Here is a 27,374-nt window from a genome sequence, read left to right as displayed (position 1 = left end):
TGGAGATATTTTGTAATGGTTAGACTTGTCATTCAGTTGTAAATTTGAAGAAGTAAACTTTTGCCAAGCTTGACATTCCAGAAAAGTAACAGCTTGAACAGTTTGGGTAGGCGTTTCAGAGTTAGTCACTGGCTGCACTACTTGTAGCCTTCATCGAAAGAACCAGCGGAAGCCACTTGAAGTGAACCATGCCTATTTATGAACTGTGAACTGTCCTGAAAATCTGATGCTTAGCTGCAGTACACTTGAGTGATTACTCAAACTCACACCGAGCCACAATCACTCCCTTTCAAGCTCTAATAACTAATTTTAGGTATAAATATTCAAGTTCAAATTTAATTATCATTCAACCATTCATGACTATCCACGAATACATCCAAGCAAAACACCGTTACTCAGGTGCGAAACACAGAACCAACTCTCATACACAGCACAAGGCACATGCAGTACATTTAAGATAGCGAGCGCATGTAAGATATCAATAAAATACAGTTACACAAAAAATATATAGTCCTAGTCCCTGAGTCCATGAACGTTCAGCAGTCTGCAGTTGCACACTTGTCTTCCGCTGAGCGAACACTGGAGAGCAGCATTGACTCCAGCGCTCTGGTCGGCCGCCCGATTCCAATGCTTCTGGGCGGCTGCAAGCAAGTGACACCACAGCTGGAAGCCTGGTCCTCACTGGGACCAAGGTCACGCAGCTCCCCCACCATCAGTCTCCCACCATTCGCCAATAAACCGATGAATTGGACTTGCAGCATTCCACTAATGTCAAGTATGGTCTTTTGCTCACAAGAAAAGCGATTAAAGCGATCACTCACTGTTAGACTGCACAACTCCCTCACACACGGACTCCTCTCTTTCACAGGCAGCCTTACAGTCGGAACCAAGGCCAGCTACTTCATGTTCTCTGCAGCTCGCTCATGGGGTAGAGCTGTGGTTCTTTAAGTTCTTAGTCTCCAGCAAGATCTCGCAATCATAAAAAATATGTTTAAAAAAGACAATATCACCATTGGACCCTGCAGAAGCTGTTGCATCTGAGTGCACTGCCATCTTACATTTCGTTGTAAATATTATAATTTCTTCACACACACAAACAAACATTAGCATATAATAGCTTTAAAAATATATTATCTTGTTTTTATTTAGATTATTCAATCTTTTACCTTAATTGGACATTTGTATTCTGACTTTGTTAGCACATTAATTTATAATTGTGCTTGCTGAACATTAAGGATGTTGTTGAATGATGACATACAGCAACTGATATCTCGTTCCTCTTGTTCGCAACTCAGAGATCACTAGGTCTTTGTACAGAGCTCTCGTTGAGAGAGCATTCCTGCTTTGTTACGAACCACAAGTTCCTTTAACATTGTATAAATATGTTTTTTTGGTTTTTAAATTAAACTAGTCTAGTTACATTATTTTGTTCTTCTAATGATTGCTTTTACTGTCCACAAGGGTCTTAGACCATTAGAGTTTGTGACAGAATCAATTATTAATCGCCACAATTTCAATTGTAAAAGTTAATATCTTTGGATGTGTAATAGAGGGCTCATTTTCAACATTTGCCACTAATTGCAAAGTCCAGGCCATTTTGAAGATTGGCTCCTAGGCTGGGTTTATGATCATCAAAAACTAATTTTGTATGTTTTATGTTTACTTGTACCTTCTGTTTGTTAACGAACTGTTTTAAGCCATTTATTGGGTTTTACAGGTTTTTTTTAATTCCTTCTCTCCTTACATCTAGAAAATAATTTACATTTCAGAAGGCCCAATTTTTAAACAAGATTCTGGGGGGGATCTTTGAGATGGAGTATTGGACTCAGTGAGAAATGTGTATTAGAGTGGTTGGACCTCTGGTGTAATTTAGCTGATGGTGTTCAAGATGGTTGCTGTATTCCATGGCCTTACATGAGAGGATCCTCTTGCTTACTGTTAATTGATCAGACAGGATGAGCTTGTGTATGAGCTTGGCCACACAGTTCTCAGAAGCTGAACAGATTGTCCAGGCTCCCTATACAAACTATTATATGATGAAGACATTTAATACTAAAAGTTGTGTCAATGATGAATAGATTTCAAACTTTAGCACAAGTATTGCAAGCTAAATACCAAAATTCAGCCAAAATTTTACTTTAAAAACTAATGATGTTTCCAGAACTCACATTTCTAGTGCAGCAGAACTGGAAGAAACAATTTGGATAAATATAAGAGATTAACACCCAAAACCATCCATTTTTTTCATTATAGTTTGAAAGGGGAGAATGAAAGAAGTATTTTTAGAACATTTAACCCTGTGTTTGTTTTATATTATTTCACCTTTTAATTTCTGTTTCAGTTTTGTGAAGTTATTACATTAAACTGGTTAAAGCACCTATCGGGGAAAGTGGTTCGTGTGATGCTGGATTATGTGGCTCACGTTAATTTCTGCTCTAAGATGAAGAGTGTACTTGAACAGCAAAGTGAATGGGCAGAAATCACATACATCATGAGTAAGTTTCTGAATACACAGATTCAATATCTTTGGGAATGACTAACTCTGCATAATGTTTTCTTAGGGTGCCTATCGTTAAATTTTTACTGTACATTTACTGACATGTCAAAATAGTTTCCTCTTTTTGGCAGTCGTATAGTAACAGTATATATATATATATATAATTTTTTTCCTGCATCAATCATAGGGAAGGAAAGAGGACTCATGTGGTCTGATAAAGAGTAAAGGAAAAATCCACAATGGTGTTCAAACCAGTTGTAATAAGTCATGTGCAGTTTCTTAGCACTATATAATTAAAATTAAATACTTGGCAAGTGGAAGTTTGTATTATAGCTCTCTGCATGTGTACTAATGTCCTTGAAGTTACTAAATTTGAAACCTGTGCACAGCCAGCTATACAGATTAATACTGCTGCCTCTGCATCATTCAAAAAGCAAATACCCCATCCTTAATTGTAATGGCATTTTAATGCATACCAGGCATTTGTTCAGATCTGAATCACGGAAATTGAGTAAATATTGTGGTTGAGAATAAATCCTGGGAAGATAAAATGGGTGAGAATTTTGGTAAATCAAAGGAAACAAGTTAAAGGTAGAGAACTAGGAACAGGAAGAATCTATTCTGCTTATAAGAAAAGGCACAGTAAACACTCATTAGAATCTATGGATGAATTAAGACAATTGAGAACAAGGAAAGATATACATTCCTATTAGCACGTGTGAAGTGCCTGATGAGAGAGAATATGAAGAGATTAGAAATAAAGTTCAAAAGATTATGAAGACAAACAGGAACCAGAAACAAAAGTTGTAAAATTTTACTGACTCACCAAAAAAAGGAAAGTCGGGATGGGTTGGGTAGGATAAGACCACAGCTAATGATAGGGTGAAGGCAGAAATATTAAGTCATTATTTAGCACATGGTGCAGCTGATTGTGACATTCAGCTGATAAAATACAATCAACTTGAAATGTTACCTGTTTTCTCTCACCATAGATGTTGTCTCACCTATTGAGTATTTCAGCAACTTATAGTTTTTATCGGAGTAGCATGTGAGGGAAAAGGAGCTGAATGATGCTTACGTTGATAGTGAAGTGGAACATAACCCCAGAGTGAATTACCTCTGTACTGTATATCCTGCATAGATTCCAAAATATTCTGAAACATTTCTTTTTATTACCATAAGATCATTAAACATAGGAGCAGAATTCGACTATTTCACCCATCAAGTCTGCTCCACCATTTCATCATGGCTGATCCATTTTCCCTCTCAGCCCCAGTCTCCTGCCTTCTCTCCATAACCCTTCATACCCTGACCAATCAAGAATCTATCAACCTCTACCTTAAATATACATACAGACCTGGCCTCCACAGTTGCCTGTGACAATGGATTCCACAGATTCACCCCGCTCTCTGGCTAAAAGAACTCCTCCTCATCTCCGTTCTAAAAGGAAGCCCCTCTATTCTGAAGCTGTGTCCTCTAGCCTCAGACTCTCCCTCCATAGGAAACTTCCTCTTCACATCCACTCTATCAATGCCTTTCACCATTCGATAGGTTTCAATGAGGTCACCCCTCATTCTTCTGAATTCCAGTGAATACAGACCCAGAGCCATCGAACGCTCTTCATATGAGAAGCTGTTCAAACCTGGAATCATTTTCATGAACCTCCTTTGAACCCTGTCCAGTTTTGGCACATCCTTTTTAAGACAAGAGGCCCAAACTTGCTCACAATGCTCCAAGTGAGGCCTTGCCAGTGTTTTATAGAATCTTAACATTACATCCTTATACTCTAATCCTCTTGAAATGAATGTTAGCATTGCATTTGCCTTCCTCACCACTGACTCAACCTGCAAATTAACCTTTAAGGAATCCTGCACAAGGACTCCCAAGTCCCTTTGCGCCTCAGATTTTTGTATTTTCTCTCCATTTAGAAAATAGTCAACACTTCCATTTCTTCTACCAAAGTGCATGACCATACACTTCCTGACACTATATTCCATGTGCCACTTCCTTGTCCATTCTCCTAATCTGTCTAGGTCCTTCTGTAGCCTCTCTACTTCCTCAAAACTATCTGCCTCTCCACCTATCTTTGTATCATCTGCAAATTTTGCACACAAAGCCATCAATTCCATCATCCAAACCATTAACATGTAACATAAAAAGAATTGGTCCCAACACAGACCCCTGTGGAACACCACTAGTCATCCACAGCCAACCAGCATGGTCTTCCTTTTTTCCCACTCTTTGCATGCTGCTAGTCAGCCTCTGCTTTATGTGTGCTAGAATCTTCACTGTAATATCATGGGCCCATAGCTTGTTAAGTAGCCTCATGTGTGACACCTTGTCAGAGACCTTCTGAAAATCCAAATATACAACATCAACCAATTTTCCTTTGTCTATTGTGCTTGTTATTTCTTCAAAGAATTCCAACAAATTTGTCAGGCAAGATTTTCCCTTGAGGAACCATGCTGACTATCGCCTATTTCAATGCGTGCCTCCAACTACCCTGAAACCACATCCTTAACAATCAACTCCAATATCTTCCCAACCACTGAGGTCAGATTATAATTTCCTTTCTTTGGCCTCTCTACTTTCTTGAAGAGTGGCATAAAATTTGCAATTTTCCAGTCTTCTGGAACCATTCCAGAATCTAGTTATTCTTGAAAGATCATTAGTAATGCCTCCACAATCTCTTCACCCACCTCTTTCAGAACCATGAGGTACATACCGTCTGCCCTAGGTGACCTACCTACCTTCAGAGCTTTCTGTATGACCTTTAATACAATGTGCACTCTTGGACATTAAGCTCCCACCTATAATCTTCTTTCAGCCACGATTCAGTGATGCCTACAACATTGTATATCCCATCTGTAACTGGAGCACAAGTTCATCAACCTTGTTCTGCGTGCATTCAAATATAATTGAATATAAAAGTCTTGTATTCATCCTTTTGGATTTTATCCACCTTTTAAATTGCAAATCATCCTGTTGACTGCAATTTTGTCATATCATCAGCCTCTCCTTGCTAGGAGTCTCACTTCACCTTGCCTTTGTTTGTAAACTAACTACCTTTCACTCCAGTTCCTCTCCCCCTGCCAAATTAGGCTAAACCCACCTGAACAACTCTAGCCAAACTGCCTGCAAGGATATTGGACCCCCTCTGGTTCAAGTGTAACCCGTCCCTTTTGTACAGGTCATACCTTCCTCAGAAGAGATCCCAATGACCTATAAATCTGAACCTTTTCCCCCTGCACCAGTTCCTCAGCCACGCATTTACCTGCCTAATCAATCTACTCTTATCCTCACTGGCATGTGGAGCAGTCAGCAATCCAGAGATTACTACCCTGGAAGTCCTGTTTCTCAGCTTTCTACCTAGCTCACAAAATCTCTCTTCAGGACCTCCTCACCTTGTCTACTGATGTCATTGATGTCAATATGCACCAAGACTTCTGGTTGGTCACCCTCACTCACCCTTGGGAATGCCATGAACCCAATCTGAGACATCCCTGGAGGCAACGTACTATCCGGATGCCTCTATTGCACCCACAGGACCTAATTTCTGCTTGTCTGATAGAACTGATAGAAATCTCCTATCAGCTCTTCAGCTCTCTGCTCTAGGAGCCACAGCACCAGACTCAGGGCCAGAGACCCAGCCGCTGTGGCTCCCCCCTGTAATAGTATCTGAAGTTGTATACTTATTATTGAGGGGAACCATATAAACCATATAACAATTACAGCACGGAAACAGACCATCTCAGCCCTTCTAGTCCATGCCGAATGCTTACTCTCACCTGGTCCCACTGACCCGCACTCAGCCCATAACGCTAAATTCCTTTCCTGTCCATAAACCTATCCAATTTTACCTTAAATGACAATACCGAACCTTCCTCTACCACTTCTACTGGAAGCTCGTTCCACACAGCTACCACTCCCTGAGTAAAGAAATTCCCCCTCGTGTTACCCTTAAACTTTTGCCCCCTAATTCTCAACTCATGTCCTCTTGTTTGAATCTCCCCTACTCTCAATGGAAAAAGCCTATCCATGTCAACTCTATCTATCCCCCTCATAATTTTGAATACCTCTATCAAGTCCCCCCTCAACCTTCTACGCTCCAAAGAATAAAGACCTAACTTGTTCTACCTTTCCCTGTAACTTAGGTGCTGAAACCCAGGTAACATTCTAGTAATCTTCTCTGTACTCTATTTTGTTGACATCTTTCCTATAATTCGGTGACCAGAACTGTACACAATACTCCAAATTCGACCTTAACAATACCTTGTACAATTTTAACATTACATCCCAACTCCTATACTCAATGCTCTGATTTATAAAGGCCAACATACCAAAAGCTTTCTTCACCACCCTATCCACATGAGATTCCACCTTCAGGGAACTATGCATCATTATTCCTAGATCACTCTGTTCTACTGCATTCTTCAATGCCCTACCATTTACCACATATGTCCTATTTGGATTATTCCGACCAAAAGGTAGCACCTCACACTTATCAGCATTAAACTCCATCTGCCATCGTTCAGCCCACTCTTCTAACTGGCCTAAATCTCTCTGCAAACTTTGAAAACCTACTTCATTATCCATGCCACCTACCTTAGTATCATCTGCATACTTACTTATCCAATTTACCACCCCATCATCCAGATCATTAATGTATATGACAAACAACATTGGACCCGGTACAGATTCCTGAGGCACACCACTAGTCACCGGCCTCCAACCTGACAAACAGTTATTCACCACTACTCTCTGGCATCGCCTATCCAGTCACTGTTGAATCCATTTTACTACTTCAATATTAATACATAACGATTGAACCTTCCTAGCCTTCTGTGCAGAACCTTGTCAAACGCCTTACTGAAGTCCATATAGACGACATCCACTGCTTTACCCTCATCAACTTTCCTCGTAACCTCTTCAAAAAATTCAATATTTGTCAAACATGGCCTTCCACGCATAAATCTATGTTGACTGTTCCTAATCAGACCCTGTCTATCCAGATAATTATATATACCATCTCCAAGAATACTTTCCATTAATTTACCCACTACTGATGTCAAACTGAGAGGCCTATAATTGCTAGGTTTACTCTTAGAACCCTTTTTAAACAATATGAGCAATATGCCAATCCTCCAGCACCATCCCCGTTTCTAATGATATTTGAAATATTTCTGTCAGAGCCCCTGCTATTTCTACACTAACCTCCCTCGAGGTCCTAGGGAATATCCTGTCAGGACCTGGAGATTTATCCACTTTTATATTTCTTAAAAGTGCCAGTACTTCCTCCTCTTTAATCGTCATAGTTTCCATAACTTCCCTACTTGTTTCCCTTACCTTACACAATTCAATATCCTTCTCCTTAGTGAATACCGAAGAAAAGAAATTGTTCAAAATCTCCCCCATCTCTTTTGGCTCCACACATAGCTGTCCACTCTGATTCTCTAAGGGACCAATTTTATCCCTCACTATCCTTTTGCTATTAATATAACTGTAGAAAACTTTCGGATTTATTTTCACCTTACTTGCCAAAGCAACCTCGTATCTTGGTTTAGCTGTTCTAATTTCTTTCTTAAGCTTCTTCTTACATTCTTTATATTCCTCGAGCACCTCATTTACTCCATGCTGCCTATATTTATTGTAGATATCTCTCTTTTTCCTAACCAAGTTTCCAATATCCCTTAAAAACCATGGCTCTCTCAAACTTTTAACCTTTCCTTTCAACCTAACAGGAACATAAAGATTCTGTATCCTCAAAATTTCACCTTTAAATGACCTCCATTTCTCTATTACATCCTTCCCATAAAACAAACTGTCCAAATCCACTCCTTCTAAATCCTTTTGCATCTCCTCAAAGTTAGCCTTCCTCCAATCAAAAATCTCAACCCTGGGTCCAGTCCTATCCTTCTCCATAATTATATTGAAACTAATGGCATTGTGATCACTGGACCCGAAGTGCACCCCAACACATACCTCTGTCACCTGACCTATTTCATTCCCTAACAGAAGATCTAACACTGCTCCTTCTCTAGTCGGTACCTCTATGTATTGCTGTAAAAAAACTATCCTGCACACATTTTACAAACTCCAAACCATCCATCCTTTTTACAGTATGGGTTTTCCAGTCTATGTGTGGAAAATTAAAATCTCCCACAATCACAACCCTGTGCTTACTACAAAAATATCTGCTATGTCCTTGCAAATTTGCTCCTCCAATTCTCGCTCCCCATTAGGTGGTCTATAATATACTCTTATAAATGTTACTACACCTCTCCCATTCCTCAATTCCACCCAAATAGTCTCCCTAGACAAGCCCTCTAATCTATCCTGCCAGAGCACTGTTGTAATATTTTCTCTGACAAGCAACGCAACACTTCCCTCTCTTGTCCCTCCGATTCTATCACACCTGAAGCAACGAAATCCAGGAATATTTAGTTGCCAATCACACCTCTCCTGCAACCATGTTTCACTAATAGCTACAACATCATATTTCCAGGTATCAATCCAAGCTCTAAGCTCATCCACCTTTCTTACAATGCTCCTAGCATTAAAATAAATGCATTTAAGAAATTCTCCACCTCTTCCTCTCTGTTTATCTCTAACAGTACAAAGAACTTTACTGTCTTCTTTTTCTTCCTTCTCCTATACATCTGTTCCTACACTCTGGTTCCCCTCCCCCTCGTATCCAGTTTAAATCCACTGGAGCCTCTCTAGCAAACCTACCTGCAAGAATATTTGTCCCCCTCCAGTTCAGATGTAAACCGTCTCACTGGAACAGGTCCCACCTTCCCTGGAAAACTGCCCAATTATCTGTAAATCTGAAGCCCTCCTTCCTGCACCATGTCTTCAGCCACGTGTTGATCTACACTATCTTACTATTTCTAAACCCACCTGCATGTGGCACTGGTAGCAATCCTGAGATTGCTATCCTGGAGGTCCTGTCCTTTAACTTGGCACCTAGCTCCCTAAACTCACCTTTCAGGATCTCTTCACTCTTTCTACCCATGTCATTGGTCCCTACATGGACCACGACATCTGGCTGCTCACCCTCCCTCTTGAGAATACTGAGAACTTGATCTGATATATCGCGGACCCTGGCACCAGGGAGGCAACAGACCATCCGGGATTCTCGATCTCTTCCACAGAACTTCCTATCTGACTCCCTAACTATCGAATCCCCTATCATTAGTGCTCTCCTCTTTTCCCTCCTTCCCTTCTGAGCTGAGGGTCCAGTCTTGGTGCCAGAGATGCAACCACTGCAACTTGTCCCTGGTAGGTTGTCCCCACCAAGAGTATCCAAAACGGTATACTTATTGTTGATGGGAACGGCCACAGGGGTGCTCTGCTCTTCCTGTCTATTCCCCTTCCCTCTCCTGACAGTCACCCAGCTACCTGTCTCCTGACTCCTAGGGGTGACTATCTCCCTGAAACTCCTGTCTATTTCTGACTCTGCCTCCCAAATGATCTGAAGTTCATCCAGCTCCAGTTCCCTAACACGGTTTGTCAGGAGCTGCAGCTGGATGCACCTTTTGCAGGTGTAGTCATCAGGGACAGCTGTGATTGCCCTGACTTTCCACATACTGCAAACGGAGCACTCAACTGCCCTAACTGCTGCCTCCATTACCTACTTCTAATCTAATTAGATTAATTAAAGGAGCTTACCTCACCTGGAGTGAAGCTCGTACTCAGCCTCTGCTCATTACTTAAATTCCCCGGCTGCCTCATGGGCCGACTTTCACGTGCTTGCGCAGTCGTGCCCCGTTCAAACCTTGCCTCTGCCTGTTCTCGCCAAAGCCGACCCACTCTGCCTCAGTCCACTCCGACGATCACAGCCACAGGTGTATTCTTCACTTAGTTAATTTATGTCAGTGCTTCAAGAAAACAAGACAAATTAACAGAAATCTTACCAATCATATTCTTTAAGTATGTTTGCATTTTACAATTCCAGGAAATCCACGTTCTCTGAAGCACCTATGCAGGCTGATGATCCGAAAATGCATGGGCAAATTGAGGCTGCGGTGTCCAGTGTTTATGACATTCCTGACATTGCCCCCTCGCCTGAAGGAATACATTCTCTTCAAAGAATACAACCTTTATAATGTGCCAAACATGTGACTCATTTCCAATAATGCCCTTTTACATTTTAAATATAACCATTGCCATTGCAGTTTTAAAGTGAATAGATTTATAGGTGTGCTATTAGAATCAAAATCCAAAAGAGGGAGTGAAATTAGTACTTGCAGAAAAGCAACGTAGGCCAGTGAAGCAGATTGGATTTCCATTATGTTTTTCACTGTAATCATTGAATAGATTTAAGATTAAAACAAATGAAATGCAATGGTTGCTTCACACAACAGTGATATATGCTTGTTTGCTTACTTTACTGAGAAAAGGAGAATGATTAAATGGGGGGGTGATAATTTACTGTCACTGAATATTCACTTAAGATCTGACTTGCCTAATGTTTAATACACATGTATTATTGAGAGCATTATTTCATAAAAGTTTGAAACACATGCTAAGGCACAGTAGTTTGTAAATACATGTTTAATAACTAATAACCGAATAAGTTGCATTTTCCAATGTATTGTTTGTTTTTTTATTCATAGATTTTCAATAGCAGCAAGTACAAAACTGGTCAGCAAAATAAATTGTTATTTGAATATTAAAAGACAGAATTTTAAACAGAATGATTAAACAAATTTAGTATTAAACCATTGTAAATAATAGTTTTAATCTACTCTCTGTAATAACAATAAGCTGAAAGGAACTTCTTGTTCAGTGTGTTACGATTTGGTAGTATCTCAGATTTCTGAAATCAGGTTTGTGTATCTTTTTAAATGAGTGAAAATTTAAAATTCACTTACTTGTACCCTGTAAAATCTATTCACTTATTCAAATTGGTAAAAATGCCAATTCTCAAATTTGCAAATGTCTTCCCAATTGCTGTGGAATGAAATGTTATTTTGAAAAGTGATTTTGAATATTCATACACACTTTAAAAAGAACATCATTCATTTAATTGCATTGTTACAACCCTTTAAACTGCTTTGTATATATTTTTTGACAGACATATACTACTAGGACTTGATAATTACTGAATATGGTCCTATGCTTGTCTGACGTTCAATGGTTTCGAAGTACAGCTAACTTTTGTGTAACATAGATAGTGGCTTAAAATCGCAGAAAGCTGAACAAACTCAGTTGTTTCAATTCATTTTAACTATCTGCTATGCTGAAGCTGAATGAACACACATGAATCCATGGTTTAATATTCAGCCTGCCTTCATTGTCTGTACCTCCTGTGGTTTTTCGAAGCAAAATCAGTTGAATGGACGGGCACTTAAGATACTTACAAACTACTCTCACTTTGAAATACTTCACGATATTTTTCACAGCGTTGTATGAACTAGAGATAATTATTAATCTGCATACTAAAACATAAATAGTTTGGCAGACTCAGAGCTCTACATGGTTAATTACCTTACAATATTTTGAGGTGGATTTTAAAATCAGCATTATTTCCTGATAACATACCTGGTTGGGTGTGAGTTAACAGAGGTTCTAACATCTTCAGCATCTCTCCAGAATAGTCAACTGCCCCTGTAGGCTTCAAGGTGGCCATCACCATCCCAGTGCCCAAGAGGGCAACAGTAACCTGCTTGGGTGACTACAATCCAGTCGCACTGACCTCAACAATAATGAAGTTTTGAGTGTCTGGTTATGGATCACATAACATCCCATCTTCCTGCTACATCGGACTCTTTCCAGTTGACTTATCGCTCAAATCGGTCCACTGATGATGCCATAGCCTCTGCACTCCACCCCGAAATGGTGCCTCCTGCACCAGTGCACTTCAGCTTAATATTTAATGCGATCACCTTTTGGACGCTGATGGGTAAACTGCCCTCATTGGGTTGGAACTCGTCCTTCTGCAACTGAATCTTGACCCTCTTGACAGAAAGGCAACAGTCAGTCCGTGTTAGCAGAAACATCTCTAACTCCATTACACTGAGCTTTGGCGCTTCACCAGGCTGTGTGTTCTGCTCACTGCTTCTCACACTGCTGACACACGACTGCACGGTTGGATCCAGTTCAAACCAAATCAAATTCACTGATGATACAACAGTGGTTGGCCTCGTCAACAACGACCATGAGATGACATACAGGGGAGGAGACAGAGCAGCTGGTAGAATGGCAGAGCACGGTAACTTAAGAAGTCACAACATGGAAAAGATCAAAGAGATGATTGTGGACTTTAGGAAGGTGTAGACTGATCATTCCTCACTGCACATAAATGGCCCCTCCATGGAGAGAATTAGGAGCACCAAGTTTCTGGGAGTACACATGACTATCACACTTGGTCCTTCAACACTGACTCTTTGGTCAAGAAAGCACAGTCTCCACTTCCTGAGCAGATTGAAGAGTGTGAGGCTCCCTCACCACCCCCGCCCCCAAACACTCTAACCAATTATTACAGGAGCACCATCAAGAATGCCCTGACAATCTGCATCACTGGTATGGGAATTGCAGGGCATCTGACTGCAAGCCTCAAAAAAGGATTGCGAGGATTACTGAGAGAATTATCAGGGTCCCTCTTCCCCGCATCAGATATATTTATCCAGAGCACTGCATACGCAGTGTCCTTAGCATTGTCAATGATCACTCCCATCTGTCCAAAACTCCCTTTGACCCCTACCATCAGGCACTGTAGCATTAGGACAAGAACTGTTAAGATGGGAAACAACTTCTTCCCCCAGGCTGTAAGATTACTGAACTTCCTGCCACCATACAGGTCTCATCACATATGAAACACCAGTATTACTTTAACTTGTGTCTTATTATTTGTTAATTTACTTGTGGTGATTTATCTTATGTTTTGTGTATAAGTTATATGTACTGTGCTGTACAACTTGGTCCAGAGGAATATTGTTTCATTTGGTGGTATACATGTGCACAGTTGTATGACAATAAACTTGAATTTGAATTTGATTTCAAACACTATCTGAGTCATTTGTGCGTATGCTCCAGTCTTGATCCTGTATTTAGCTACACAGATTTACGTTGCGCGAGGTAAATTACACTGATTGAGGCCATTCAGCCCAAGTCTCCCCTCTCCATGCTACCGATGTTGTCCAAGGAAAGGGCCTAGGCTGATACAGCTTGGCGCTGGTGTCATCACAGAGCAATGTGTGGTTGAGTGCCTTGCTCAAGGACACAACCTGCTGCCTTAGCTGAGGCTCCAACTAGCAACCTTCAGATCACTAGACCAACGCTTTAACCACTTGGCCATACGCCAACACAAAGATGGCACCTAATCTGTTTAAAACACACACACGCACAAATTAACTCTCTTATTTTTATTGCCATTTGCTCTATGTACACTTCATTTTACAAAATGTGGACCTTTAGAAAATATTATCACACAGATAAATGCCAAAGTTACCAGGGATAATTAAACTTACACTAAGTTCTTTTAAATCATTTACTTATGCAGTGCATCAGAGACAAGTCTAAAAAAGGCATTGATCCCATTGAATTACTAATTTTAAAAGAATTATTTTGTCCATTTAAGTTTTAGTGGATGATATTTTCTAATTTGTTAATTTTAAACTCACCAAGGAAAAAAGGCTTTTTTTAAAAAAAAGAATTTTGTAACTTTAAAATAGATCTCTTTTTAACAATTTGAAGTTTACACAAAAACCTCACTCATTAATTTTACAGTTTATATGTGCCATATTCTAAAACAAAGTGCAATGGTTTCTGTTTACTTTATAAGTTTCCCTTTCAAAATGAATACAGAGTCTATGATTATTTTTAAACAAACAATTTTGGTTTTTTTTGGTTTAATTCTGTAAATTTTACATAATGTACTAATGATTAAATTAACTCCATAGTTAAGCCAGTTAAGAGTGAATGTAAAAAAACAATAATTTTATAGTTACTGTATTGCAGTCAATAGACAAAAAGACATAATTCTTTTACATTTAAAATCTGAAAGTAGTTCCATAGTACATACAAAATGAGCCATTTGGACCTTAATATAAGGGACATGCATTTGGTTACAGGCAAGTGTTATAGTAACATCAAATAAAATCAACCCACCTTATTGATAGCAATTTTACAAAACGCAAAAAAAGAGTCAGCCAAAAGTTCATTATACCACAACACACACATGCAAAAGAAAATCAATTATCCGTCACTGCTTCAGTTAAACACTACATATGGAACAGCAGTGTGAGAAGTCTGAGGCACAACTACAGTTAAGTTCAACCAAATTATTTAGAACTTTCTTGCCCCTCACTCATTTCACAGCTGCAAAACATATTCTCTACGAAGTATGTGACATTTAGAGAAACAAAGCATTTCAATGTTCCTAAAAGGTTTAACCATTTTTGGTACTACTAATAACTTGATCTTTAACATTAAGTTCATAATGTAAATTATACTTAACACAAAATACTGAATCTGGCACAAAGGTTAATCTTAATTCTCGGTGAACAAAAGGTAATCAGTTCAAATTGCGTTCAACTTTGACTTCGGAAAATTGAAATCAAAATATTACATAATAGATCGGCTTATAATATTTTATAAATGCTGTTCTATTATTTCAGAAGCAGCAATTTATGTTACTAGCCTGTTTACTACCTCCAATTTCCAGTAGTGTGTCAGATTGAGGTTTATAAACTGTGTTCCACAGAAAGCAATTCATTGCATTGTTTGGAGTTCATGAACTGCACAGAAGACAAGTGTGCAATTTTAAAATGCAGATCAGAGCTTATTGCTAAATTATAAAGTATTTGTGCAGAAGTTTTATTTATTTATACAAAGCAGTAGCTGTTTTCTTTTACTGATTCTATGCATAGCAGATCTCCACGAATTAAAAATGATAAACAAGCTAATAATGTAACATTGCTGCAAGCACATATTTTACACAACACCATAATGTATAAAATATAACAATGTCCTTTACTTTAAAAAAATTATAGGCTTCAAATTAAAGGCAAAGATATGGAGACCAGTTAACAAGCAACCATTTGCTGTTCAGAATAAAACTTAACATTGTTTTATTTAAAACAGATAATATGTGACATGTGTCTTAGTGTTTAACTGCAGTTCAGTTTGCGAGAATCACATTCTACAAATTAAGTTCTATAGTGATCACTAATCTCACTATTACTGTGATTTTATTCAATGTGGGCCATGCAAACTGATGATACCATCTTCAATCTCACCACTTCAGGCTTCTGACTCTTTGTTCTTCTTCCCATCATCCCCCTTGTCACTGTCTTCTGATTGGTTGTTGCTGCCCAATGTCAGAAACTGGCCTTCGCCACAAGTCTGGTTTGACCGACTAGAAGCAGCTATTAGACGGCTTTGTTCTTCTAAATCCTGAAAGTATCGTTTACATATAATCAATATCACGTATAAAGTGGAGGATTTCTTTGACATTTTTAGTTTAATCTAACTATGGAAACATGGCTAATGAAGTTTCGGAATTAAAAAGAACTACGCATCGAAAATAAATAAATACCTATTTGCAACTAATTTTCATGAGTCCTTGACAATGAATAATACACTTTCCTTTTGAATCTTTTGCACTCAGTATGGGATATATAAATTTGATTACTGGCAGAATTCATTTTGTTCCAAAACTAGGCTAGTGCAAGCCTACACAGAGATTTTCAAAGATACTTTCTTTTGATCTAGAACAGTCACTGGCAAGACCAGTCTTTATTACTCATTCCTTATCATCTTTAAGATGATGGTGGAAGTACATGCCATCTTTGAGTTTGCCCCACCAACAATGAGGAAAGATGGTGTGTAATTTGGGATACTTTCAGGTGGTGGATTTCACCAAAACCAATAGTCCTTATGTTTCTAAGTAGTACAGCTCACTTAGTTGGCAGGTCTAAGAAACTTTGCAGAATTATTCCATTACATTTGTAGATGAAAAGCCTTGCAGCTACAGTGTGCGAGCAGTGGAGTCTTTAAGGAGCTTTTCTGAGGTACCAATCAAATGACCTGCTTTGTTCTGAATGATAAGGTCCTTGAGTGTGGTGAGAGGTGCAACCATCCAGGTTAGAGAATGGCTTTCGACAATAAACTTCCATCATGACTTTTGTTTTAGACAAATGCCCAGCTTCCACCCTGCTCTAAGATCTATAGTATTAATGCACTTGTTCTAGTTCCAGTTTTGTTCTGACCCGTTGTAATCTCAAGGATGCTGAAGATGGTGAGTTAACTAATGGTAATGTTATTAATCCAGAGAGTTGTTAGGCTATTGTTAAAGGAGGTCATTGCCTGTACTTCTGTGACACAGATTCTTCTTTTCAATTATCAGTGTATGTTGTCCAAGTCTTGCTGCTGGCAGACATGGTCAACTTCATTACCTGAGATGCTACAACTGGAAGCGAACACTGTATGATCATGAGCATCTCTACCTCTAACTTCATGATGGAAGAAAAAACTCTTAGGAAGCAACAGAAAATAGTGAAGCATCCTGTAGGAGGGAAACTCCTACATATATGAGCTGAGCCTAAGATAATTGATAATTAAGATAATTGGTTTTCAGAAACAACACCCATCTTTTTTCACATTATCACGCAGCTGTACTGGAACAGATTGGATACGTTAGCCAGAGATGTAACTCGCTGTGAAAAACTGATCTTACTCAACTTGGAACTTGTATAGTTCCAAATGCATTCAACCCCATCTTGCTATAGAGCAGAGTGAATTTATTTGGTTGAAAATGGACATGCATGCTGATCAGAGACACCAAGACAAGAACTAAAAAAGCATCCATGTAAGACCTTGAAAACGATCGGAAACTCTCCAGACTTGTCTTTTGCGCTCATTACAGAAGCTGTGTAAATAACAGAAGGAGCATATTCTCTCACATACTACCTAGCTGATCTTCCCATCAAGCACTTCCTGCCTTATTAAGGAAGAATTCAACAATGACTACAGAACTGGAATGGAAACAAGGGACTGCCTGAGAAGAAGTCGCACACGCACACACACACACACACACACACAGGGTCCCCTTGCTGTGAAGATGGGACACAAGGACTGTGTGCTGATCATTCTTACCAACATAATCATTAAATCTAGTTTGGCAGGGATTACGTCTATTTTTTTTTTGTTTTCATTAGATCTTATACCACCTGCAGCCATATTCTTTACAGAATATACTGTATTCTGTTTTCGCTATTCGCAATTACTTTTATAAAGACAGGAACATCTGGATGTGCAAACTATTCAATAGGTACCTTTAATGTCAGAGAAATGTATACAATATACATCCTGAAGTTCTTTACTACTAACTACCATATTAGATGTTACCTTTTATCAATTGAACTAAATGAGAACTGAGATATAAAAAAATACTGTACATTGAGCAAGTTTGATTTTACCTTCTCAATTTGCTTTTGCTTGTTAAGTTCCTTCAATTGTCTTTGCTTCTCTCGGTCAAGTTCCTTCTGTTTATCTGTGGTTCGCCGATCCTATTCCAACAGGTAACACATTAAACTGCACTATAAAGAGGTTTACAATAGAACTAGCAAGTTAAAGCAAGCACTCCAAACTCTCAGCAATGTTATTGATGTATTACGTTTGCATTTCAGGAGACTCCAATATGATATATATCTATCAGAAGCAAGATGTGCAAATCTTACTGGTAATGACATCACCATATTAAGTAGTATTTAGGATAGTGACCAAAACTTAGCAACTAATGAGGAGAGTTTTACTAAAATTGAATATAATTTCATATCGTGAATTATATAATTCTGACTTTATAGAATATAAGAGATGGAGGGATGTTGAGGAGTTTAATAAGTGTTATTATAACAACCACAAGGAATGATGGCCAACGGTGGAACGATTAAAATATACATCTTCAAGAAGTCAGGAAATGCAGGAAGATAGTTTATGAGGCTGGAAAAGATGACAGATGATGAGAAGTATGAAGGAATTTGAAAACAAGAATGAAAATTGTAGAACTAAAGAATACTTTGTCAGGAGTTAATGTATATAAGTGAGCAACAGGATGATGAACACTCTGAATTTGGTGTAAATTACAATATGGATAACACAATCATAGATGATCTTAAGTTTACAATTAATGGCATATCAGGATGCTCAAGAGCTTATCTGCATATAGATAAAGATCCTCCCAGCCCTGTAAAAGTTGTAAATATCATTTCATAATCAGCTACTAGTTATGGATGAAGAGGTGTGACGGTAGTTGGGCCCTAAAATACTTCATCAGTGGTCAGGTGTGAAGGGGGTGCCAGGTTGCACTGTTGAATCCTCTGAAGATGTAGTGGCTTTAAATTACCAAAACATCTAAGAACAGTGGGGTGCCCACCTGATGACCCCCAGGAAGTATCTGCCACCCACAAAGCCCCACCTCAAGATCTCTATGCTATGACATGAGTTAGGATCTGCTTATCAAAGGGATTGAAACATCTAGTCCTATGAGCTTGAACTTCTTGTAATGGACAGAGGATGATGGTGGTGGGAGTGGGGTTTACTGAGAGACCATTTCCATTTTCATCCTAGTCAAAGTGCTAGTAAATCTTAATTTAGCCAGTCATTACAACCATATTCTTAATTTCAAAGAGAGCAATATTTGTATCATTGAGAAATTTATTATTGTGATTTATACATGTTTGCTATATGCAGTTCCTAGTTCAAGAAACTTTTAACTTTAAATCTTGGAATTGTTTATTTCAATATTCCTCTTCTGTACATCCCTCTCAACATGGATTTTCTACTCGCTCCAAGCATATCTCATCTATTGCTGACAGGAGATGTGACTTTGTCCGAACCAGTAACATTTGAATGAGCAGATCCTTCTGTTACTAGGAGGGTCAATATCAGAACCTTGGAGGCAGATATGTATCCTGCTCACTTACATTTCCATCAAAGAACTCAGAATTTATACTTTATTGATCAGGTGCTAATTTTGAACAGTATCAGCCATTTTATGCATACTCTATATTCCTTGAGTATGTCCATTTTACAAATAAAGGTAGCTTGTAACTAAAATTCCTTTGACCTACCATTTTTGAATGGAGGGCAATTTGTTTTGCCAATCCAACGGAATCACACATCTGGAAAATAAAAGAGACAATTTTTACAGCTATAATTATTTATTTTTAAAAAGAAATTACAGTCGGCCCTCTTTATCCATGGATTCCGCATGCGCAAATTCAATCAACCGCAAATCGCAAAAACCCGGAAGCGCTCTTCCAGCACTTGTTGTTCGAACATGTACAGACTTTTTTTCTTGTCATTATTCCCTAAACAATGCAGAGTAACAACCATTTTACATAGCATTTACATTGTATTAGGTATTATAAATAATCTAGAGATGATTTAAAGTGTACGGGAGGATGTGCATGGATTATCGTGCATCGGGATTGAAGAAAATCAGAGGTTCTCTTACTAAGTAAATCGGAACAGGTACATCCGGTATTAATTAGCGTCAGTTAGTCAAACGTTTGTCTTAGTATATAGTATATACTTTACCTCTCTATGCATATAAAACGCTTAAGAACGTATGTTTCAGTGCCGGGCTCGGGAACGGGTTCTCGGGACTCTGGACAGATCACTCCCGAGTGCGCTCTCTACTGTGCTGGGTTGACGTGGAGGATCAAAAACCCAAAACCCAATAATTAAATCACTGTGTTGCTTAGTAATAACTGTAGCTTTCATCGGGGCAGGGCCTTTCTCACTTTATCTTTCAAAATTGTTCCAATCGTTGACTGGCGTAGCCTAACACTTTTCCAATGACCGATGGTGTTTCACCTCTTTCCGATCGCTTTATTATTTCCACTTTATTTTCAATCATGATCGTGATTATTTTCATGAACAGAAACACTGCGCATTCAGAGCTCTGGTGCCGGGTCCTAATGTCCACCACACTGAGACAGGTTAAATAAGGTCTGGGGTTCCGCTGGGTCCTAAGGTCCACCGCATTGGAACAGGTTGAATAAGGGACTTGAGCATCTGCGAATTTTGGTATCCGCGAAGGTCCTGGAACCGATCCCCCGTGGATAAGGAGGGCTGACTGTATATCACTTGGTAAAACCCCAAGATGTCTTTAAGTGCAATTACGAAGAAAGCACAGCATCACTACTTCCTTGGGAGTTTGCAAAGATTCGGGATGATATCCAAGACTTTAACAAACTTCTATAAATGTGTAGTGGAAAGTAGACTGACTGCTGCAACACAGCCTGGTATGGAAACACCAATGCTTTGAACAGAAAACCCTACAGGAAGTTCAATACAGGTAAAGTGTTCCCCACCACTAAGCACACCTACAGAAAGTGGTGTTGCTGAAAAGCAGCATCCATCATTATGGACCTCCACCACTCAGGACATGTTCTTTTCTTGTTGCTGTCATCATGGAAAAAAGGTACAGGAGCTTCAGGATTCACACCACCAGGTTCAGGAACAGTTAATACCCTCAACCGTTAGATTCCTGAACCAAAGAGGATAACTTCTCTCAACTTCATTTTCCTCATCATTAAAATGCTTCCACAACCAATGGACTCACTTTCATGGACTCTTCATCCCATGTTCTTGACAATTATTATTTATTTATTATTATTTCTTTATTTTTGTATTTGCACACTGCTTGAACACCCAGTTGGTACAGTCTTTCATTGATTCTATTATGGTTATTATTGTATTATGGATTTATTGAGTGTGCCCACAAGAAAATAAATCTCAGGGTTGTATATGGTGACATATATGTACCTTGATAATAAATTTACTTTAAACTTTGAGCATGACTATCACCACTACAATTGGCACACATTTTTGTAACCACGATTTCCTCCTTAACCCTTGCAGTCAAAATATACTTCACGAGTTGAAGAGGAAACCACGCTCACAAAAGGTTCGGCTTGGAAAAATAACAGAGGGCCAAGAACTGTGGGTTTTGGATACTCTCAATATTTAGCTGCGGAAATCTATAGCTCTTCCAATCTGGACATGGGACATCCCAATACAAGTTATCATTATCACTATGTGCTGTGTTGTATGATGTGGGCAATCATGGTCTATGACCATGACTACACTTGGCAAATTCTACAGAGGTGGCTTGCCATTGTATTCTTCTGGGAAATGACCCCAGCAAATCACTAATCAGAGATTGCCTGTCTGGGTTCAGTGGTCGCACAACCAGGACTTGTGCTATATACCAGCTGCCCATAAAACCATCCACCACCAGTTCCTGTGGCTTCATGTGACCCTGATTTCAGAGGGGTGGGGGAGTGCGGCTAAGCAGGTGCTACACCTTGCCCAAGGGTGACCTACAGGCTAGCAAGGGGAATGAGTGCCTTACGCCTCCTTTGGTAGCGACTCATCTCCACCCCACAACCCAAAATAAGTGGAGGGATCAATTTGGTTGCTGGTCAAGCTGGCAGATGAAGAGGACATGTGCAAGCCAAATCCATTTGAGACCTTTGAGATGATGGCATGAAGGCTAATCAGGGAGTCTGTTGCCAGGATGTCATTGGTCTTGACTCGTTCTATAGAATAATCAAAGCAAGGTTACAAAAGTGAGACTAAAACACTATGTGGACATCTAAAGATCTTTCAAGTAGATAAACCTGATAGGACACTGAAAATCTGTGCCAATAAACTGGTGGGGATGTTCACGGACATCTTCAATCTCTCACTGCTGCAGTGAGAGGTCCCCATCTGCTTCAAAAGGACGACAGTCATAGCAATGCCCAAGAAGAGCATGGTGAGCTGCCTCAATGACTATCATCCAGCTGCAGTCACATCTACTGTGGTGAAGTGCTCTGAGAGATTGGTTATGGCCACAATCAACTCTCACCAGAGCAAAGACCTGGACCCACTGCAATTTGCCTATCTTCACAATAGGCCCACAGTGAAGCAATCTCACCAGCTCTCCATTCGGTCTTGGATCAGCTGGACAATAGCAATATGTATGTCAGGCTGCTATTTATTGATTACAGCTCAGCATTCAACACCATCATACCCTCAAGTACTAATCAACAAGTCCAAAAGTAGGGCCTCTGTACCTATCTCTGCAACTTGATCCAGATTCCCTCACCAGGAGTCACAGTCCTCTCTGGTTGCATACTTAACCCACTGCTCTCCTCTCTCTACCCCCATATGCTAGGCACAGTTCAAGCGTCAACTATAAATTTGCCAATAACACAATTATTGCTGGTAGAATTTCAGATGGTGATGAGGCGATGTACAGAAGTGAGATAGATCAGCTGATTGAATGGTGTTGCAACAACAACCATGCACTCAATATCAGTAAGAACAAGGAATTGATTATGGACTTCAGGAAGGGGAAGTTGAGGGAACACACACTAGGCAAGCATTTTCAAGTTCCTGGATGTTAACATCTCTGAAGATCTATCCTGAACCTAACATATTGATGCAATTACAAAGATGGCATGGCAGTGGCTATATTTCATTTGGTGCTTGAGGAGAGTTGGTATGGCACCACCGACATATGCAAATTTCTAATGAGGTACTATGGATAGCACTTTAAGTGGTTGGATCCTCATGTGGAATGGAGACCATTACACAGGATTGAAAAAAGCTGCAGGAAGTTTGCAAACTCAGTCAGCTCCATCATGAGCATGAGTCTTCCCAGCATCGAGGACACCTCCAAAAGGCGATGCCTTAAAAGGCAGCATTTGTCATTAAGGACCCCATCACATGCCCTTTTCACTTTGCTACCATCCAGGAATAAATTTCTTATTGCAATTTATAGTGTTTCTTATTATTATACATTGCACTGTACAGCTGTCACAAACCAACATATTTCGTGACTTATGCCTGTGGTACTAAACCTGATTCTGCTTCAGAATGTTGTTCACAACTTTGTTTAGAACTATTCTGTGCAGGATGGAGAAAAGATGGGGGGGGGCAGACTTGGAATGAAGTGGGTTTAAATAAAGATGCAGCAGAGATGGGAAAATTTTGGGGGGGCAATAAGGAGAGCTGATGGATCTTGAACATAGGGTAATAATAGAATGGCCAAAGGTTTAGGGGATGTTTTACCAGAAGGGTGGTGAAAGTGAACAATACCCAAGAAATAAAACAGCATCAATGATGGAACAGAGGAAGGGGAGGGGAAGTTTGGTTGGGAGGGGAAGCTTCATGTGGCGTGGCGGGGAAAATAGTTAATCAAACTAACAACAATGAAGATCAGCTAACACTGTGGAAGTGGTGAACGAAGGCAAAGATGAAAGACTGAGACTTCTGCAAGGCTTAAAGGGCTCAATGAGTGATGATGACGTGGTTGGCTTGTTGGAGCGATGTAGTGAATAGTGAGTCCAAATGTGAATAGGTAACAGTTAGTGATGGGTGGTGATAGAATTAAAGGGAAAAGAGGTCAGTAACACTTGCCCTCACAAAGCATTTTGTGCAGCATGAGAGAAAAGAACGGACATTTAGCAGACAGCAATTTCAGCTTCAGCCACAAATTGCTGGGAAGGGTACAAGGACAATCATCTGTTTATTGGGGGGAGGGGTGCAATGTTACTACAAGAGGAGAAAATGAAGGCTAGGAATTGCATTAGCCTCAAAGCTGGATACATGGACCAAAATAAATATATATCATTAAGTAAAATCAGAAAATGGGAGAAAAAATTGAACAGGTAAGAAAGCATCTGTGGAAAGTGAAATAATTAATGTTAATGTTGAAGACTCTTAAATAGAATTATGGAATTCTTTCCAATAGTTTTTGTTTTTATTTCAGATTTCCAACATCTGCAGTTATAATTATATCATAATTAGGTAAAACATTCATACTGCTTTCTCCACCTACTACCTTTCTGAGGTTGAAAAAGAGAATAGAGAAAGTTGTGATAAAGAGGTTAAAAAAGAGGGAAGTAGTCAAACAAAATACATGCACATATGGACACAAAACAATCTCTGAGTCATCTACATACATAGTGGTTATTCAAGGTAAATACTGTAGCAGTCGTAAATGGAAGGAAATTATAAGCTAGAAATTCACGTAATTAAGTCTATGACCTGACTGGATATGATTATAATTGAATCTTGATTTTCTTGCCAGTTGATAATACATTAAATCAGAACAGGAAACACAATATTAAAAGGAACGCCTCCCGCACCTTTTCTCCTTCATTGTTTGATTCAAAGACGTAGCAAACAGAGACTGGGCGTCCGGTACTGTTTCCTCCCGTATGCAGCACAAACCCAAACAGTCGTTTATTCTCTTTGTGAGTCGCACAAAGAACCACATTTTGCAAAGGGAACTGCAATGAAAAACAAACAATTGGAAACAAGCCCAGTGAAGATTCTGCAGTGCAAGAATAAGCAAAAACAACTTGCATTTACACAGCACTTCTGCTGCAATGAAATATTCCAGGGCATTTTTACAAAACTTTGATACCAGAACAAAATATATTAGAACTGATATTCACTTAAAGAGGTAGAGAGATAGAGAATATCTGGAAGAGAATTTAATGGTTTAATTCCAGAGCATAGTCACCACTAGAAAATCTGACACTGCAAGTGATATAGAGGGCCTATAAAAAGCATTCACTCCTCCCATCTCCCCCCTTGGAAGTTTTCATGTTTTATCATTTTACGACATTAACAGCGGATTTAATTTGGCTTTTTTTTACATGATCAACAGAAATACACAATGTGATCTTAAGTCATTAGAAATATAAATCATAAAATAATTCATTGCACAAATATTCACCCCCTTTCATTCAAAGCTGTTCCACCTATAACCTTTGGATTTTAGGGAGCTGGGATGCAGGACAAAGAGAGGAAATAATGGCTCTGGGGGCAGCAAGGGGATCAATATTAAAAAGACATATTTTTGCTTTGTTTCATCTCAAAAGAACATTATTTTACTGTCAGAGCAAAAACAAATTTGAATATAAAACTTCAAATGAACTAGATATAGGCAGGATTACACTTAGTAACAAATTTGTTAAACAGTCTTTCACAGAATATTATTTAATTATTTTAGTACCTACTCTTAAGCGTGTGACTTGAGTCTGAGGGTCAATTAACCTAAAATATAAAAAAAACTATCAGACATATTTATAATTGTTTAAAACAAAGCAAACATTTCTGCCAATCAACAAAAAACTGAACTCACTTCAAACTGTCACACGTCACTAGCAAATGAGATTCAGTCATCCGAAAAATGTTGTGTATAGCACGTGCTGCAAGGATCTGACGCATTGTTTCATAAATAACATCTGAGGTTTCATCTGTTTTTACTTCCATTGAACCAAGGAATCGCACAATGAACAACTGATGAAGAATTGATTCTGCAGCAAATATTAAAAATTTCAATCAATATTTATTTGTCTTTCTGCATGCATTTGCTAAGAGCTCAAATGGTATTATCCTCAAAAATACAGAGTTGTAATGCATCAATTGAACTAATGGTGCTTTAATTTACTACCAACTTTAATGTTAGGACAGCAAAATCTGACAACAAAATCATGACTACTGCACATAAAAATGTGAATTAATTTACCCAAATGACATTAAATCAATACAGTGGATTCCCCACTCACATCTCCAGTGATGAAACGCTTTGAGAGGTTGGTTCTGGCAAGAACTGTTTCAGCAAGGACCTGGACCACAGCAATTTGCCTACAATAGGTCTATGGCAGATGCTACCTCATTGGTTCTTCACACGGCCTGGGATCACCTGGTCAATACTAATACCTACGTCAGGATGCTGTTTAATGACTACATCTCAGCTAACATAATCATTCCTACAGTTCCTAACCGGAAGACCACAATCTGTGCAGATCGGAAAAAGCACTTCCACCTCACTGGCAATCAACACTGGCACACCTCAGGGATGTGTACTTAGCCCACTACTCCACTCTCTCCACCACGACTGTGTGGCTAGGCACAGCTCATGCCAGCTATAAATTTGCTGATGATATGACTATTGTTGGCATAATTTCAGATGGTGATGAGAGGGGGTACAGAAGCAAGATCTACCAGCTGGTTAAATGGTGTTGCAGTAACAACCTTGCACTCAACGTCAGTAAGACCAAAGACCTACTTGTGGACTTCAGAAAAGGTAAGACAAGGAAACATACACCAGTCCTCAGAGGGATCAGAAATGGAAAGAGTGAGCAACCAAAATGTTTTGAGAGTCAATATTTCTGAGGATTTACCTTGGGCCCAACATATCGATGCAGCTACAAAGAAGGCACAACAGAAGCCATATTTCATCAGGAGATTGAGCAGATTTGGTACGTCACCAAAGCCACTCACAAATTTCTACCACGGAGAGCATCCTAACTGGCTCCATTGCTGTCTGGCATTGGGGGTGGGGGGTGGGGGCGGTGTCTACTGCACAGGATTGAAATAAGCTGCAGAGAGTTGTAAACTTGGTCAGCTCCATCATGGGCACTAGCCTCCGTAGTATTCAGGGCATGTACATTAAGGAGCCCCATCACACAGGTCACGCCTTGTTGTCATTTCTATCATCAGGAAGGAGGTACAGAAACCTGAAGGCACACAGTCAGCAATTCAGGACCAGCTGCTTCCCCTCCATCATCCAATTTCTAAATGGACATTAAAACCATGAACACCACTCACTACTTTTTTAAATTTCTGTTTATGTACCACATATTTAACTTTTTTTTCATGTTTTTTCTCTATTATTACGTATTGCATTATACTGCTGCTGCAAAGACAACAAATTTCATGACGTATGCTGGTGATGTTAAACCTGATCCGATAGCTGGGACCCATCCGGACTAAGTACATTTTGGCTCACTTAGCCAAAGTTTTGTGGAAATAGTTAAAAAGATATAAAAAGACAAACTACTGTTTAATTGAGTAA

At 39.3% G+C, this 27,374-nt stretch overlaps 2 protein-coding genes across 8 annotated transcripts in view; one reads left to right on the top strand and one right to left on the bottom strand.

Annotated features, from left to right (window-relative positions):
• LOC132377804 (dynein axonemal heavy chain 12-like) overlaps positions 1-12,994 on the top strand; it is a 62,110-nt gene extending 49,116 nt beyond the window's left edge. For 2 of the 3 annotated variants that reach the window (XM_059944186.1, XM_059944185.1), the window contains 2 exons: positions 2,342-2,495; positions 10,455-12,994. In XM_059944186.1, the coding sequence (XP_059800169.1) occupies positions 2,342-2,495; positions 10,455-10,621 (321 nt within the window). In that variant the 3' untranslated portion in view covers positions 10,622-12,994. Of the gene's footprint in view, positions 1-2,341; positions 2,496-10,454 lie in introns of those variants that run through there. The other variant, XR_009506773.1, reaches the window with a different exon arrangement.
• A 1,425-nt stretch (positions 12,995-14,419) lies between these two features.
• Positions 14,420-27,374, bottom strand: part of appl1 (adaptor protein, phosphotyrosine interaction, PH domain and leucine zipper containing 1) — a 65,268-nt gene continuing 52,313 nt past the window's right edge. For all 5 annotated transcript variants that reach the window (XM_059944180.1, XM_059944176.1, XM_059944175.1 and 2 more), the window contains 6 exons: positions 25,656-25,830; positions 25,531-25,567; positions 24,652-24,795; positions 19,576-19,626; positions 17,923-18,012; positions 14,420-15,898 (listed from right to left, as the gene is read on the bottom strand). In XM_059944180.1, the coding sequence (XP_059800163.1) occupies positions 15,746-15,898; positions 17,923-18,012; positions 19,576-19,626; positions 24,652-24,795; positions 25,531-25,567; positions 25,656-25,830 (650 nt within the window). In that variant the 3' untranslated portion in view covers positions 14,420-15,745. The remainder of the gene's footprint in view (positions 15,899-17,922; positions 18,013-19,575; positions 19,627-24,651; positions 24,796-25,530; positions 25,568-25,655; positions 25,831-27,374) is intronic.

Source organism: Hypanus sabinus, chromosome 19 (assembly GCF_030144855.1).
Source record: "Hypanus sabinus isolate sHypSab1 chromosome 19, sHypSab1.hap1, whole genome shotgun sequence".
Taxonomy (NCBI): domain Eukaryota; kingdom Metazoa; phylum Chordata; class Chondrichthyes; order Myliobatiformes; family Dasyatidae; genus Hypanus; species Hypanus sabinus.
The sequence above is the reverse complement of the archived record's forward strand: the minus strand, read 5'-3'. Positions and strand labels throughout refer to the sequence as shown.